The sequence below is a fragment of the Oncorhynchus keta genome, chromosome 28 (assembly GCF_023373465.1).
Source record: "Oncorhynchus keta strain PuntledgeMale-10-30-2019 chromosome 28, Oket_V2, whole genome shotgun sequence".
Classification (NCBI taxonomy): Eukaryota; Metazoa; Chordata; class Actinopteri; order Salmoniformes; family Salmonidae; genus Oncorhynchus; species Oncorhynchus keta.
Window position 1 is genome coordinate 57,022,591 of NC_068448.1, and position 16,446 is coordinate 57,039,036.

The window sequence follows — 16,446 nt, forward strand, 5'->3', positions numbered from 1 at the left end:
CACAATTTGTGCCTACCAACAAGCACAGAACAGCTCAACAGGATGACCACCACAAGACTATCAAAGACTCTTACATACTTCATAGCGCAAACTTCAATAAATAGAACTATAGCCTATATCTCTAGCAAAATTGTGACACTACGCAATGAGTGCAACTTACAGTAAGACAAGCGGCCCTTTTTCCAGGGCCGTAATATTTTCTGTGGAGAAAAAAAAAGCGATGGAAATGAATCTAAGTGCATATTCGATATTCATAGCTGATTGTGACATTTATTACATGACGGTAGCTAATTTGAATCTGCCGCGAATAAGAGTAAATACCCATTCAGAGAGCAACACACACACTCACACACACACACATACACTATAGCAAGAGAGCAGGGAGGGGGCGAAAAAGTAGGCTGTGTCATTTTCATAGTACTGACATCACTATTACAGTAGCCTATCACGCGAAGACAATTTTCACACAATTAATTTAACTGCAGTAACTTGTTAAGCGGGTCGAGGAGCCCCAGGATTTTGAAAGTCACGTTAGCAATAAACTTAAAGCTCGGCTATGTCTCTGCTTTCAATAAGCCTATGGCCTCAAGTCTCACAAGTAGTGTAGATTCGATTTCACCGAGCATCTCTGTGATATTGTCACTTGATTTCAAAATGACTGACACTGTGGTGAGGTGGCCAGTCCATCTCTGATCAGGAAGTCTTTTCAGTTTTCCCCAGTGTACTGTGCAGTCACTGTTGGTTTCCTAAAGAAATTCTACTGGGAGCTACACACATTGAAAAAGCCCTCTATCGCCTCCTCAGACGACATACCGTGCACCACAAATGCAGACTTTGAACCAGACGCTACAAAAGGCCCACTTTCTCCCACAAAAATGCGGCTCGGTTAAGTGTCAAGACAAGCCTGTGCTGGCTCCTCATCACAGAGGTCATCAGATGCTAGTGGCTGAGGTAACTGAGGTGCAGGTGCTTGTTGTGATGTTACCCTCATGCTGCTGGTGCTATTGCCATGGATCTTCTCGATCTTGTTGGTCAGCAGGCGGTATGGGGGATGGGCGGGTATTGCATTTGCTGCAGGCTCCTCGACCTTGGAGGTCGGGCTAAATGGCTACTCGGTGAGCTTGACTTTGGTCTCTACGAGGTGATCCTCCGTTTTTTTGGTCTTGGCAGTGCCCAGCCCTTTTCAGATATGCATGCTGATCAAAGTTTAGCCAACTAACTATAAATATTCAATGCGCAACTCCCAAAACTTAACAAAGCTAGCTGTGTAGCTGTCTGCAAAAGTGAACAACCCCTTTCCTTCTCTGTGAGAAAAGGAAATGGTTCATTTGACCCCGCCATGTGATCCAATGAGCTTCCTAAACAAGGTATTGAATTCAAAGGCAGTACCTTATGCATTCTGGCTAGGTGCCCAATCAGATGCATTTTGCAATATTAACTACTAAATAATACATTCCCCCTCCCTCCCCCCTCCTCAGATCATGAGCACACACCGGCATATAGCCTCTGTCCCATTCTACTGGCAGGCCCAGCATCGCTACATTGGCAAAACTGGAAATAAATCAAATGTCTTATGTTTATGGGGGGGGGCACAAATTCTATCTGGGGGGTCCATGCCTGGCATTGCCACCCTGTAGAGCCGGGGAAAATGAAAATTCCCCCATCCACAGAGCACGAGTGGTCACTGAATGGTTTGATGAGCATGAAAACAGTGTAAACCATATGCCGTGGTCGTCTCAGTCACCAGATCTCAACTAAACTGAACACTAATGGGAGATGATGTCGCATCCCTTCAATAGAGTTCCAGACACTTGTAGAATCTATGCCAAACAATTGTTTTGTTGATAAAGCTTGAGGTGAGGAGCGTCGCACAACACGCTAAAAACAACAACATCGCAGTACATTTTCTGCTGTTCTATCGCGCGTGCAATGATGTACGAGGGATAAAAACACTGCTTGTCTTTTGCAGTAACTTATATGGGGCGGCAGGTAGCCTAGTGGTTAGAGCGTTGGATCAGTAACCAAAGATCGAATCCCCGAGCTGGTAAAAATCTGTCGTTCTGCACCTGCACAAGGCAGTTAATCCACTGTTCCTAGGCCGTCATTGACAATAAGAATTTGTTCTTAACTAACTTGCCTAGTTAAATAAATGTAAAATTCAGAAAATATGTTTGTTGCATTGCATCATTGTTTCAAGTTTGATTATTCGTATGCACAGGATGCACATGGTATTCAACGTCCAATGAAATGCTTACTTGCAGGTTCCTTCTCAACAATGCCACAACAATTAGAAATAATCGAATATCAGAATATGAACATAAAGTAAATGGCTTAGTAGAGTAAACATTTTAGCATAAGTATAATAAAGGAAGGCACAATTTATAGTCCAATATTTACACATGTATCAGAGAAAGGGGAGATTCCGGGGCAAGAGTTTAAATTGTGCAGTATTGTAAGAGTCTGGTAGCAGCAGTTGTGATGTGTGTGTAGCATTAATATGTGTGTGTGTGTGTATGTGTGTGTGTGTGTGTCTGTCTGTGTTGGTGTGTGTGTGAGTGAGTGCATGTGTGCTAAGGTGTGGGGAGTCAGAGCAGGTGGTCAGTCCAGTTCAAGTGTTCAGCAGTCTGATGGCTTGTAGATGGAAACTGTCTCTAAGCCTGTTGGTGTCAGACCTCATGCTCCGATACCATCTGCCCGACAGTAAGGGAGTGAACAGCTCGTGGCTCATGGCTGCGGTGTAACAATATTGTTGGCTTTAAATAAATAAATATATTAAATACAAAAAAAGTATATTTTGTTTAGAAAATAATTCCAAACAAATGATCCACCACAGCACACTCAAAACGAATATTACACCAATACAAACTGGTAACGAGTGCTATTCTATTCATATCATGGTATTACAAGATAAAAACAGTCGTCAAAAGTTGTAAAACTAAATGCACAGAACATAACATTTAGAAGAACTTTCTATCAAAACAAAACCTGTTTTTTTGTCACATGATGTCATCTAATGCATTAAATAGAAGAGAAAGGAGAGGAAAGGGAATTCTCAGCAGAGGGATCAGGGATTTAAAATACCAAATTCAGGTCTACTTGTCCATGGTCAGGGTAACCTGATATACACTCCTCTCGCCCTCCCCTACTCCCCTTCTTTACTAGTCTCCCACCCCCGAAAGTGTCAAATGAATACACCCTAGTAGTCTGTAATCAGTGGGTTGGGTCATTGTTTATACACTTGATAAATGCCTCCCCCGTAAAAGGAGAGAGTGGGTTCCCACAGAGTGGTTTCGGAAAATAATAAAATATCTAACATTCCTTTGGCTCTGTATAATGGTTGCAGGCCTGAAGCACAGGGAATCACAGGGGGAAACAACTTGGTGCCACTGAATAATGCCACCCCTGGGACAAACAATGACCATTGAACTGTCCTTCAGATTTTCCACCTAGCACGTTTAAAGATCTAGTACCAAATCTGTCCTACGTGCTGTGAATGCAATGCTTAACAACATCCTACTTGAAACAACTCGATTTTTTTTGGGGGGGGGGCATAATGTATTTCCTAATTTTCAAGGTATTTTGTGTGGTATAGTGAATCCAAAACTGTTGCCCACAATAACAATTCTGTAAAACCTGAATGATTTAGGAAAGATTTTTTGACAGCTTAAGTACACATTTCTGTATTACAAATGTTATTGCCGAAGTCAAGGCAGCAGCAGAGCTACTACCCTAAACCGCTCTGTTACAGGGTCTGTATATATTATACGCCTACTACATGTATTTTTTAAAAGTGTCTAAGACTACTGGTCAGTATTTCACAAGTCATTACAAATATGTTAGCGGCCATTTTTGTACACACACACCACTCAGGCAGACGATAATGATTAAACTAGCGATAGTAGTGCTAAGTGATGTATCCATGTTGTCCACTTAGTGATTCCGCTCAAATACATCCCATACTACAAACACACAGCCGACTGCTCTCCTCAAGGTCGAGAGCTGCTGAACACACACCACACACCACACACACACAAGGTCAAGAGCTGCCTGGGAGGCAAAGGGGCTTCTCTGATGGGTTGACGCCACATGGCCCAATGTACACACATCTATCCCCCGTCCTGTGACATGGCCTGATAGCTTAATATAAGGCCAACAACATGTCAACCTTCACTGCCTTTCAATGAGGACTTCACCAAACAAATGCTTTAAAACCAAACAGGATGAGCTGAAACCCACAGAGAATGTGAAATAAGACCATAGTGGCCAATCATCCTCTCACTGTGAGCGAGCAGTGCTGACTCTGTCCAGATTTATGATATGTTGAATTAGAATGAATATTGATTTTTGGACAGGTTTTTTTCTCTCTCTCTGTCCGTCTTTTACAAAGAGTGATTGATGTAAGTGCATTGATTTCCAATCAATTGCTTCATTTTCATTTTATTTAAGCTTGAACAAATTGCAATGCCTCCGCAGAGACAAATGCATTACTCTATCAACTGTACCTTGTGCTTTATCTGCAAACTGGTTGTTTGTAAAGTATTCCAGAAATAGTCTGAAATTACATATTAAACTATTAGGCATTCTGTATTTGCCTATCAAAGCCTTCTGTGTTGAATGTGTTTTTGATGCCTTTATCAAAGTATTATGCCTCTGTTTTACCATGATTGTCCAATTATACTGTCCTACTAGTTGATATAATATGCTTTATCCCGGTATAAAGACACATACATAACTTAGAAAACTACCACAATGTTAATTCATTTTACATCAAGAGCTGTAGCCTAGACTTGGAGACAAAGAATGTCTCATTGCATGTTAACAGTGTCCATCAATGGAGTAAAATACCTTAAAACAAATTAGTAATTGTCTTGACAATGATGCATTAAAGTGGGCCATCTTCTAATGGCTCTTTCCTGTGGCTATGCCTACTGGTTGCTTGGTTAGGATTGCATAATGATGATATAGCTTTAGGACCTAGCCTGCCTGGTCGGCTTTCCAAGATAAAAGCTGCCTGGTGTCATGCAGACACTACTGCATTCTCTGAATGTTTCAACTGATCGAGGCGGTGATAAGTCTGGAGCTACCTGGTAAATACTGTACCTTACAGAAGCGGAACTTGGGTTAGCCAGGCCTCAATTGTGCAACCACACAATGTACTGTGCCAGACAAAATGGGCCTCCTTCAGACTGTACTTAGCTGTACTTAGCATTTTACTCACAGAAAGACGACATCTGGTTATTTAAAAATCCTACATAGCAGCGTTGACAGCATACTGTGGGCTGGTCACAAGGTTCACAGCTTCACTCTGTTGCTGTAGGCTGAGCTACAGGATGTGAGGCAGCAATCCTGTCATGCATCAAGTACAAGCTGCAATGCATGGATGTGCAGTATCATTCGATCGATCCAAGACAATAATTCTAAATTGTATAATCTTCTATGTGAGTTTGCAATTAGGGTGCATCATAGTCAATCTCTAGCATAAAGGTTTCTGAATAGACCTCATTCAGTTTAAAGACCATCTTCAAAGCTACCATCCACCATGGATGACTCAAGATATAATGGACAGCACCATTAGTGTGCACATAAGAAGGAATTCCTTTGAATTCCAGTGACAACTGAGGCCTGCTTCCTTTAGGGTTCCGAATACATCACCATATGACTACATCAGATGCTGCAAGCCACAAATATGCACCAACAGCTGATCATTCACAAAAGACTCTCAGTTCTAGAATCAGGAAATAGTTCCAATTGAAACAATGAGGTTCTGTTCCAAATATGTTGTTTGCAACTCTTCAGACTGTCAGTCAGGTCATGATGATCACAGAGCTATACGACTTCATCCTATAACTTTTCAATTATGAAAGAATCTATTTGTTGCCATTCCCAACATATTGGGAAACTATACAAGGAGGGTGGAGATACAAAGTATACAATAGCGTAATGCCATGGTTGTAAAAAATCTTCTGTGATGGAGTTACATTTGAGTGTGGATAGCAATTCACAGTTTATTTATTAATATCAAACTACTGTTAGAATAAAGCATATAAGATGACAGAATAACATGATTTTGTTGATGCACTATATGAGATGTTATGGAAAACTGACACCTATACAACAATTTTGAAACCTGTGTGGCTTCGAGCATAGATAGATAATTAAATAGAATAACTGCATTTGTGTGTGTTTTGGTTCTTTCGTTAAACTGGTAATAATTTCTAAGTAAACAGGATGTTACTGAGAACTAGGACAATCTCTTCAGCTCTAATCACTAAATGAGCAACCTAGGCCTAAAAGCATTAATCCTTCATCCTTCTCAAATGTTTAAGTCACTGCCACTGAATCCAATTCAAATATCATTAAAGATTGTTATTATTTTTTATATTTTTTGCAAAACAAGTCTCCAAATTCTTCAAACTCAAGTTTCCCCCCAAAAGTAACCTTCTCTACATGAGTGTGCCCTTCATAAAGTTTAAGGTTAAGCGTATCTAAATCGTTGACTATGACCATCTTTCAGTTGCAGGACAAACAAAATACTGGACAACTGCTGTGCATTCTGCATAGCTGCGTTTTACCAGAGTGGTGTAGCCTATTTGAGTCATGAGCGATGTGGCACTTGGCTCCCCTTGTGGAATTTAGCTGTAGCCTACTATCGTGCGACTGGAGACGGTGGTATGTTAGTAAGAAATGCCTGTGTGTGAAACTCCGAACAACTTCAAAAAATAAGAGTTTGTTTCAATAATATAGTCAACAAAAAAAGCGTATGTCAAACGATTCAAACGAAATTCCAGTCATTCTCGCATACAGTTTCAAAAGTATTTGTCTTGTACTGTATGTTGAAACTCTGTCAAACAACTACACCGTGAAACTGTTTACAAAGAGGAAAAATTGTTGCTTCTCAGATGCGCTCTCTGTGGCGAAATATGCAGAGAGAGGCAACTCGCTGACAGTTGAATAGAGTACATCACACATATATATACTTTTCTAAAAATAGCTGGCCAATGAATGTGAAGGAACTACGAGTCAAATTCACCAATAAAAAAAGAAACAGGACCAAATTATGTCAGGAGACGATTATGATTGGTTGGTTGTGATATCATATGCGCGCGGGCAAGCTGATTCGAGTTCATTGGTTAACGTTCCAAAAGCGTAATGCTGTCACGAGGTGGTAGGTAGGTTGCGAGGTTTGAATAAGGAAGTTTACATGGTACGGGCTTCGCATTTAGTTCAGTGTTTGCAAATAGAGTAACTTCATCACCAGTAAGCAGAGGTCTGCCAACGGGGAAGCAAAACAACGCTTGTTTGCAGTGCGTGCTATTTGCATTAGCTACAGATAGGGTTGCATGTGAAATTTAAACAAGGATCTTACTTGCCTGTTCGAGATTGACCAATATTTTGACTATTATATTGATTCTAAAGAAAAATATTTCAGTGCAGCTCTTTAGCCAACATTTGGGATTTGAAATGGATGTTCTACCCATGTGCAGCATCTTTCAGGAACTTCAGATTGTACATGACACGGGCTACTTTTCAGCTTTACCATCCTTGGAGGATTACTGGCAGCAGGTAACATTTTTATCCGTTCATTTGAACTGTTTCATTAAACTGAAATAAAGAACGTGACCAATCATACTGGCTGTTATCCTGGCATGACGATAGGCTACATGTGTTCAAGTACGTGCAAACGAATATTAATTGATACATTTATATCCTACTAATACACGTTGTTACGGTATTCTACAGCACTTTGTCAAACAGTTCCTCATACATACATTTGTTTTAATTTTTAAACAATGTGTCCGCTTTGTTTTGTAGTAGATGATCTTGAATTGTAACATTGCAGAAGCGTCAGTAAGCTACAAACATGCAGAATTCCGTAGCTAGCTGGATGTGTCAAATTCGGCGCGTGTGCTAGAGTATGCGAAAAAGAACCAAGCGTTGTTCATATTTCTAGGGACACCTCCGAATGGAGGACTAAACGTATTATTTAACCGGTTACCCACAGATGCACAAGCTATGTTCTTATCTTGTTTTATGCAGATGGCTTATTCGAAGTTGAGCATTGTTGCCCGTCAAAGCACGGCACAAGTCTAGTTCAGTGAGCCAGTGTTTGACAGCTCCGGAGTCTCACTTGAAATGAATGAGACGCGACCAATATAATTTCCAGTAGTGTTGTGTTATTTCTGAGCGATGTTAGAGGCTTGTTTCTGAGCGATGCTGCTGTAAATAGCCTTCATATCGGAAGTGAATTTGAAAGCAATGATTTGGTTCGAGTAACGGAGTTGTTGTCGTTCAAAATGCTGCGGAGCGGAACTCGTTCGTAAGCGGATCTGTTGAAGTAGTCCAACCGGAATGAAGCCAATTCAACAATTTAATTTTGAAAGTGGATGCAATTTACACCAATAAAGTGTAACATAACTGACCCCTCGTATTAATCATGATGGGACTGCCTCGTTTGTAGTCATTTTTCTGAAGATATTTGCAGTTCATACGTGATTGAAATCGATCCAAGTAGTTTCCTTCAGGCATTTGCGAGTCGGGCACGGAGCCAACTTCCTCGCTGCCATAAGAGAGATTTTAACTCTTTCAACACAGCCACAGAGAAATACTGTCGAGACGGGTATTGTTAAATATAAAAATGTAATATAACTTATTTTTACCAAAGAGAACTGGAAAGGTTATTTTACTTACCAAAACCATAGTTTGAACTAACCATACGGTTTATATTCCTCTGAAATACATCGCATTAATTTGCATGTCGTTCAGTGGGGCTCATATCCACACTCAAATGTCAGCAGTGACTAATTCCGTGCGAATTCGTGTGCGCATGAGAAGATAGTATTGCAACTGGAAATTATTGGTTTAAATTGTGGAAGGGGCATTATGTGCTTTGCCTGGGGCAGAATCTTTTTTTCTCCAACTGTTCTTGTCAAACCAACATGCTGCCATACCTCCAAACAGATTACTCTTTATTTATTTATTTATTTAATGAATCCTCAAGATATAGTATCAACTGAATTAATGTATTGTAACATTGAGAAACTGAGTTCTGGGGGGGGGTAGGAAGGATGTGATTACATGCAATCAGTCAAGTCTGTGGCAACTGAATGAGTCTTGGGGAAGCAGGAAGTTCAGTGGCTTCCTTAAAAGGACACCAAATGTGCTCTGAGTCATTCATTGTACCACAGAACTGACAATGGATATAGTCCCTGTTCCTCCACACATACACACCGCTTAGGATATGCAGTTTATGACTGCTCAACTTGAGTATGTAAACATGTAGCCTAGCTAGCTTAAATTTGGTCACAACCATGTGATAGTCAAGAGCCCATTTCTTGTTTGAACATGTGTTTTTCGTACTAGTGTGAAGCTGTAGTTTACTCAGACCAACCTTAGCTGGTCTGCCTTGTGAGCCAAGGGAAACAAGTTGCACAAGTCTCTTGTCATAAAACATCAATGAGGTTGATACTGATTCATGTGTTGGTGGTCTGGTAGCTCCCTGAAATGCAGTACACCTGTGATCTCTCCTATATATTCTAAACATCTGTTTTGTTTGTTCCTGAACCAGACTTGCTTGGAGTTGGAGCGGTATCTACAGAGCGAGCCTTATGTCTCGGTGACATCTGACATCAAGTTGGAGCCGCAGGAGCAGGACCTCTGGAGCAAGCTGATCTTGGCCTGCGGTGATAAAGCGATCGACTCTGACCCAAAGATCCCTCTGGTCAAAGAAGAGGACAATCAGGATGGCCAGATCTTGGAAACCAACAGTGTAAACTCTGACGCCAGCAGTGAAGCTTCAGACAGTTCCGTGGAGCTCTCGCCGACACACAGCTTTACCTTGAACCCTCTGGGGTCGGTTCTGGCCGGTTCTGGACCTTTTAGCCCTTCTATCATTAGCACTCCCCCATCCTCCCCAGAGGTCAGCTCGGAACCCAGCATCTCACAAGGCTGGGGAAGCGTAAACACAGAATTGACCTTGCCGGTAAAAGTCCGGACAGGCGGCATCGGAAAGAACTCTGCGAAGACTGGGCTGGTTGGTGGAGACGCGTCACCGGATGGGAGGAGACGGGTGCACAGGTGTCACTTCAACGGATGCCGCAAGGTTTACACAAAGAGTTCCCACTTAAAAGCACACCAACGCACTCATACAGGTGAGAAAGCAGACATTTCCCTATGCTATCACACCCCAGGCCTCTGCATTTCATAACCTTGGGGCAAAATACAAACCCTGTTGGCGGAAGTGACCGTGATAGTACTAAGTTTCCTTACTTCCTCACTGTTACACAAAAGCAATGTCTTATTTGACTGCCATTCTTTATTGTCTGGTTAGCTAGTTGTGTAATGTAATTTAAAGAGCCAAAACCAGTTCATTGTGTGTCCTCATGCAGCTACAGAGAGAGTGCCACACAGTGCACTCACTCTCAGACTATTAGCCGTACATGACTGGATACCTAAACTGTGACCTAATCTATCTGGAATGTGTCTGAATGCTGTGGGGGAGGGGAGGCATTCATACTGAGGGATGCAGTCCCAGTGCACATGGGAATACAAGGGACTTGGGTTGCGTCCCAAATGGTACCTCATTCCCTTTATAGTGCACTACTTTGACCAGAGCCATAGTACGGCTAGTAGTGCACTGTATAGGGACTAGGGTGTCATTTGAGATGCAAACATTAGCCATGGCTCTTCAAAACGGATTGTTTCACCATGGGAAAAGGGAGGCTGTTGAGTGGGGGGCCTGTATAGTCGTTTGACCGTCCCTTGTTTTTTTTATTAGCAGCATGACATTGCACGTGTGTGGTTTTCTCCATGGGCTCTGACCCTTGAAGACCGTTATTACGTCCGGTGTATAAAGGACTTTCTGCGTTCCAAAAAATGTTTTGCGTTGTGTTAGCGAAGTGTAACCAGTTCATTTTGAATTTAGACCAAGTGTCATTGCGTGACGTTGTATAGCTGTCAAGTGACTACAGCTGCATCATCTCATCTGGTCATTTCCTTTCTCTTTACTACCAAAGGTCATTGACCAGAAGAAAGGTCACAATTTACAAAGACTAGCTTAGCACACAGCATTTTTTTTTTCACATTGACTGGAGGTTAAAAATGTATTGTGCAATATTACATGCATTTCACAATTAATGTTTTTCTTTTGTTTATTTCATAGGTGAGAAACCATACAGGTGTTCATGGGAGGGCTGCGAGTGGCGATTTGCACGGAGTGATGAGCTAACCAGACACTTCAGGAAGCACACTGGGGCCAAGCCATTTAAATGCAGTCACTGTGACCGGTAAGCTCCATCACTCTGCTATCTACAATAGAGACCACCTGCACCTGAGTGTTTACCCAATCCCTCTTGATACCATTTAATCAAGTGTTAGAAAATAATGATTGTTTTACTAGAGTTGTAACGATGTCTGTTCATTCAGTGATGTGAATAGCATTGCATTGTTAACAAGTGCATAATGAAAATGGTTAGTCATGTATAATGACATTCTTAAAATATGTAATTATATTGTCAGGCTGTTTTTATGTTCAATTGGAATCTGTACTTGTATCCTTGACACACTTGTTGGTTTTTGTAGTAGTGCTGCTACTACTTCTACTTTTTAGGTACCCTCCTGTTCATACTCTCCTTCTCTCTCTTTCTCTCAAGGTGTTTCTCCAGGTCCGATCACCTTGCCCTCCACATGAAAAGACACCTCTGAGCAGGTCGGCGCGGAGCGATGTTAGCCGTTTAGTGAAACTAACAAACGCAGCGAAAGGAAATGTCGTCTCCTAACCAGCCTCATGGTTGAACTGCCCTTGAGAGGAGCGAGCTAGGGGAGCGTGTTCTAGCCAAAGTATGCCATTTTGCACCATACCCAGTGCCTCCGGGATGGATGGACCCCTTGGAGAAGGAAGGCGCTCTGAAGGTTGCCTGTCCAAAAACCACAACAACAGAGGACAAAATCATGTACAGACAGAAGGAAGCAGCCAATTGAATTGAGGGACTTGAAAGAAAAAGACAAAAAAAAAAAACTAAAACAAAGACAAAAAAATAATGAACGAATGAATGAGTTGAATGTGTGGTTGGTGCATGATGTTTTTGAGGTGAAGCAACTGTCTCCTGGACAACTGATACACTGGTACTGCTTTACAAAAACGGTTGTCTGAGGTAAGCATGTGTGCACTGCGAATGTCTGACTTGGTTGACTGGCCTGTGTGCAAAGAAGGGGAAGCAAAGGCGGTCTGGTACCAGTGTTGCTGTGGACTGAATGGTGTCAGGGAGCAAGTTTTCTTTTCTTATAGTTGTGAGTACGGGTGTGTGAGAACGTGCCTGCCTGACTGTCAAGCAGCAGTGAGACTGAGTGAAGATTGGGGTTTCTTGCCAGAAGCCTTGAGTGGTATGGGGGGGTGATGTGTTTTGTTCCCCCCCCCATTCAGCAACCCAGGCCAGGGGAGAAACTCCACAATGTGAGTCCTGAGTGAGAGGAGCTTTTTTTTGGTGTTTGGTGCAGCTACTAAATGTGCAATGTGTTACGTAGCTTGTTTTTTTTACAAGTTACAAAGCAAATTTTTAGTCCATTGTATAAGCTGTGTGCTTAGAGGTATAACACAACTATACTATAACTTCAGTATCATAGACAGGTGTTGCATGGTTCTAGGGTTTGTTCTCTCTTCCTGTTATTCTGTAATCAGGACTGCAAATAGATTCCAATAAAAGCGCAGCTAAATACAAACGGTTAAATGTTACAATATTGTACATAAAGCCTTGATGATTTTTTTTTATTATTATTACTTCAGTACTTCTTTCTCTCTTTTTGGTTTGAGAAACCACTACTGCTTACTTAGCAACTGAATCATTCATTCATTAAGCTATTTTTTTTTTCACTCATCGATGCCTTGAGGACTATCGGATTTGATTTTGTATATTCTATCTTCTTTTCTACCTGGTAATGCACTGTTGACGACCTTAATGGTGCCTTATGCAAGTGACCTATCCTTGTGGGATGGATGACTACTCCTTGGAGAGGGGCGGGGGGGTCACATTGTTGTATGGGTGATTGAAAAGCTTTATTAAGGCTCAATTTCACATGAACTTACTTGCACCTTTCCTTGTTTTCAGAGACTGCTAGGTCTATTACCCCTATGTAGATTGTGAATAGTGTTTTGTGTTTAGAGCATGTACAGTAAAGATCCTCCCTTTTTAGGTTATATTGCATAGCACCCTGATCTATAGAGTACATTCAGTCGCTTCAAACCAAGACTTGTGTAAAATAACTTCAAGTCATCATTTAGAGAGCACTTATAACGGTATATTATTAACCCAATTTACTACCACTGTAGTATGTACTGTATCTACATAGTTATACACATTTGGTATCAATTGACAATGTTGCTCAAAGGTACAAAAAAAACCTGATGAGACGATTGGACTAGATCTGGGCAGGTACCCTATTCCGTCTTTAGGTCACTACTTTGGGTCCATAGGGCCCTGGTCAAAAGTAGTGCGTCATAAAGGGAATAGGGTGCCATTTCAGATGCAGTTGAGGACATGAACTTGTGGTTTGCATAAAGACAAGGCTGACTTGAAGGGAATGTGATGGTGATGCAGCTGCTCTCAACAATGCCCTAACATTGGGTTTGTAGAGAACTCGGGGGGGCCCAGACTCACTGTAGGGCAATATCCCCCCCTGCAACCAAAGCTGAGGAAAAACCCTAAAGATTTATTGTAATTAACAAGCTCCAGTTGGACAGCCCTTGCCTTGTACTGCATCTCTGTAATAAATTGCTAAAGGCTTTGCTGGCATAGAATTTATTACGGACTGCTGACTCTGGGAGTTTGCTATTGACCCGTCTGGGCAGCCGCATTCGTTGTTTTGGTCCAGGCAGCTACATTATTATCAAAACCAACGTGAACAGGATTCTGAAGAGGGGAGAAAAAAAAAATCTATCCCCCCCTCCCCATTTGAAGTTGATTCATTGTTTATGTACACACTTGAAATAATTTGAAGACTTCAGGACATTTTTGCAGGGTAAGGGACCAAAATCATGTTAAAGGATAGCTTAATGTGTTATATTTGTCATTTAAAAAAAGTCTACACAAGGATTGGTGAGATTAACGTTGAAATATAACAAAGTACATAGACTTATTTTATTCAGTATCAGGGACATGCTTTGTGGGTGGAAAGGAATTTGACATTGCAGCAAGATCAGTGTAGCAGGGCCACAACATGGATTTTTAGATCAGATTGTTGTAAGAGGGAGGATGAGTACAACTTGAAACGGCCTGCTATAATAAAATTACACCGCCAGCAACAGCAAGGCTTTTGTGGCAAAGAATTGGAACAATGACTTTCTGTCTTTGTAACAGAACAGCAGCCAATATCTTTCAGGTGATAATCGAGCCTTAATTAAGCCTCATGTTTGCTTGCATCTTAACCTACAGTTTCCCATTGCTGTCTGCATCCCAAATGGCACTCTATTCCCTATTAGAGTACTACTTCAGACCAGGGACCATATGGCTTTGTTCAAAATTAATGCATTATATAGGGAATAGCAGATCACTTGGGATGCACTCTGATTCTCTCTTCTTCTTCCACACACAGCGCCCCTTGTTCTTTACAGAATCTTTGTCAAAGAAAAAAAAAAAGGGAAAAAATCATTTTTGTAAGATTTTTTTTTTTTTGCTTTATGACATTTTATTTGAAATTGTTTTGCAAAATTGTTATATTTCTGTATGAATGTATTTTTTATTGGAATAATAAGAATCTTATCAGACTTATGCTTTGTTTCATTTTTTTAAAAATCTTCTCACTTTATTACATAGTTCATATTTTCAGGGCTGCAGATCGGTTTATGTAGTCAGACGGCCGGTTTCCCAGACATAGATTTATCCTAGTCTTCTATTAAGAAACTCTCTCAATGGATAATCTCCATTGAACATTCATTTTAGTCTGTGTCTGGAAATAACTCTGGGTCAGTTTTCAAATGGAAGCCAGTGGAACTAGCTTGGTTCCATCTGCTGTCGCCAACTCTTATTTTAACTAGTCTTATCCAGAGTGACTTACAGAGCGTAGTAAGTGCATACATTTTTCAAACTGGTCCTCCGTAGAAATCGAACCCACAACCTTGGTGTTGAAAGTGCCATTCTCTAACAGCCTTCATGTCATAGTCGGCTACTGCAACAGTATAGGATCAGGCTTGTAGAACTAGCCCATCCAGTCAGCATTTCTACAACACATAACGAAGTTGTCATTAGGTTTATAGTCTTGAGATTGTATTCCAAATGGCCAATAGAATTAGACAGGGAACATATAGTCAACATTACTTGTGATCAGGACAGTTAGATTGGTCTAAGGGAGAAATTGAAGGCAACAAAATACTTTCCCATTTGCTCTGATACTAATCTTATGCTGCACATTCATTATTTGCTGTGCATAATCACCATAATAGGCACCACAATTAAACTATTCCTCAAGGTTTAGGTATAACTGGTATCCCTAATACTCTCAACATGTATGTGCAAGAGCTGAAGAGCTTTGTCAAGCATAATACTTTTCTCCTTTTGGATACAACTCCGAGCCAGGAGTTAGTAAAGGAGTGTGTTAAAGGAGAATTGAAGAGCTGATTAACTTGTTTTCCAGTACTTTTTCCTTCCACTATGTTTACCTAAAAGTAGGTGTCTTGTAATTCATCCAATAGCTCCCAGCCCCCTCCCTCCTTGGGGTAGTAAATACCAGACTGAAAATATCTCACTAAAAAGGAGAAAATGGATACCTTGGAGAAACCAGTTGGGAAACAGAAACCTGCAGTAGCTGTGTGGGTAAAATCACTGGGAAAAGCCAGAAAAAAAATCCAACCTGTGGTAATTGTGTTTGCTCTATAATCTGTTCGTTCATATGCCTTGTGACTGTGATATAGAGGCCTAAAAGCCGAGACAATAAGACAGTGTCAGAATAAATTCAACCACACATTTTCTAATCACAAGCTGAAGCGCAACCTCTGTCCGGTGGAGTCCTCAAGGCATACTGCATGTAACTAACAGTTACAGTTGAAGTCGGAAGTTTACATCCACTTACGTTGGAGTCATTAAAACTCGTATTTTAACCACTCCACAAATTTCTTGTAAACAAACTATAGTGTTGGCAAGTCGGTTGGGACGTCTACTTTGTGCATGACACAAGTAATTTTTCCAACAATTGTTTACAGATTGTTTCACTTATAATTCACTGTATCACAATTCCAGTGTGTCAGAAGTTTACATACACTTTAAATTGACTGTGCCTTTAAACAGTTTGGAAAATTCCAGAAAATGTAATGGCTTTAGAAGCTTCTGATTGACTTAATTCGAGTCATTTGGGGGTGTGCCTGTGGATGTATTTCAAGGCCTACCTTCAAACTCAGTGCCTCTTTGCTTGACATCATAGGAAAATCAAAATAAATCAGCCAAGACCTCAGAAAAAAAATTG

General features: G+C 41.0%; 1 protein-coding gene across 2 annotated transcripts; it reads left to right on the forward strand.

Moving 5' to 3' along the window:
• The first annotated feature begins 7,134 nt into the window (after positions 1-7,134).
• klf6a (Kruppel-like factor 6a) lies at positions 7,135-14,755 on the forward strand. Of its 2 annotated transcripts, XM_035741620.2 has the most exons (5): positions 7,135-7,169; positions 7,485-7,563; positions 9,566-10,148; positions 11,159-11,282; positions 11,649-14,755. In XM_035741620.2, the coding sequence occupies exons 1-5, from the start codon at positions 7,150-7,152 to the stop codon at positions 11,698-11,700; spliced, it is 858 nt and encodes a 285-aa protein (XP_035597513.1). In that variant the 5' UTR covers positions 7,135-7,149; the 3' UTR covers positions 11,701-14,755. The 2 variants fall into 2 exon arrangements, with proteins under 2 accessions (XP_035597513.1, XP_035597512.1); XM_035741619.2 differs by lacking the exon at positions 7,135-7,169 and having other exon boundaries at positions 7,176-7,563.
• Positions 14,756-16,446: the final 1,691 nt, after the last annotated feature.

Excerpts from the sequence above, each read along its gene's own strand:
- klf6a (XM_035741619.2), top strand. The coding sequence starts at position 7,462 with ATGGATGTTCTACCCATGTGCAGCATCTTTCAGGAACTTCAGATTGTA. Across the intron at positions 7,564-9,565 it reads TGGAGGATTACTGGCAGCAG|ACTTGCTTGGAGTTGGAGCG; the intron begins GTAACATTTTTA and ends TTCCTGAACCAG. Across the intron at positions 11,283-11,648 it reads AAATGCAGTCACTGTGACCG|GTGTTTCTCCAGGTCCGATC; the intron begins GTAAGCTCCATC and ends CTTTCTCTCAAG.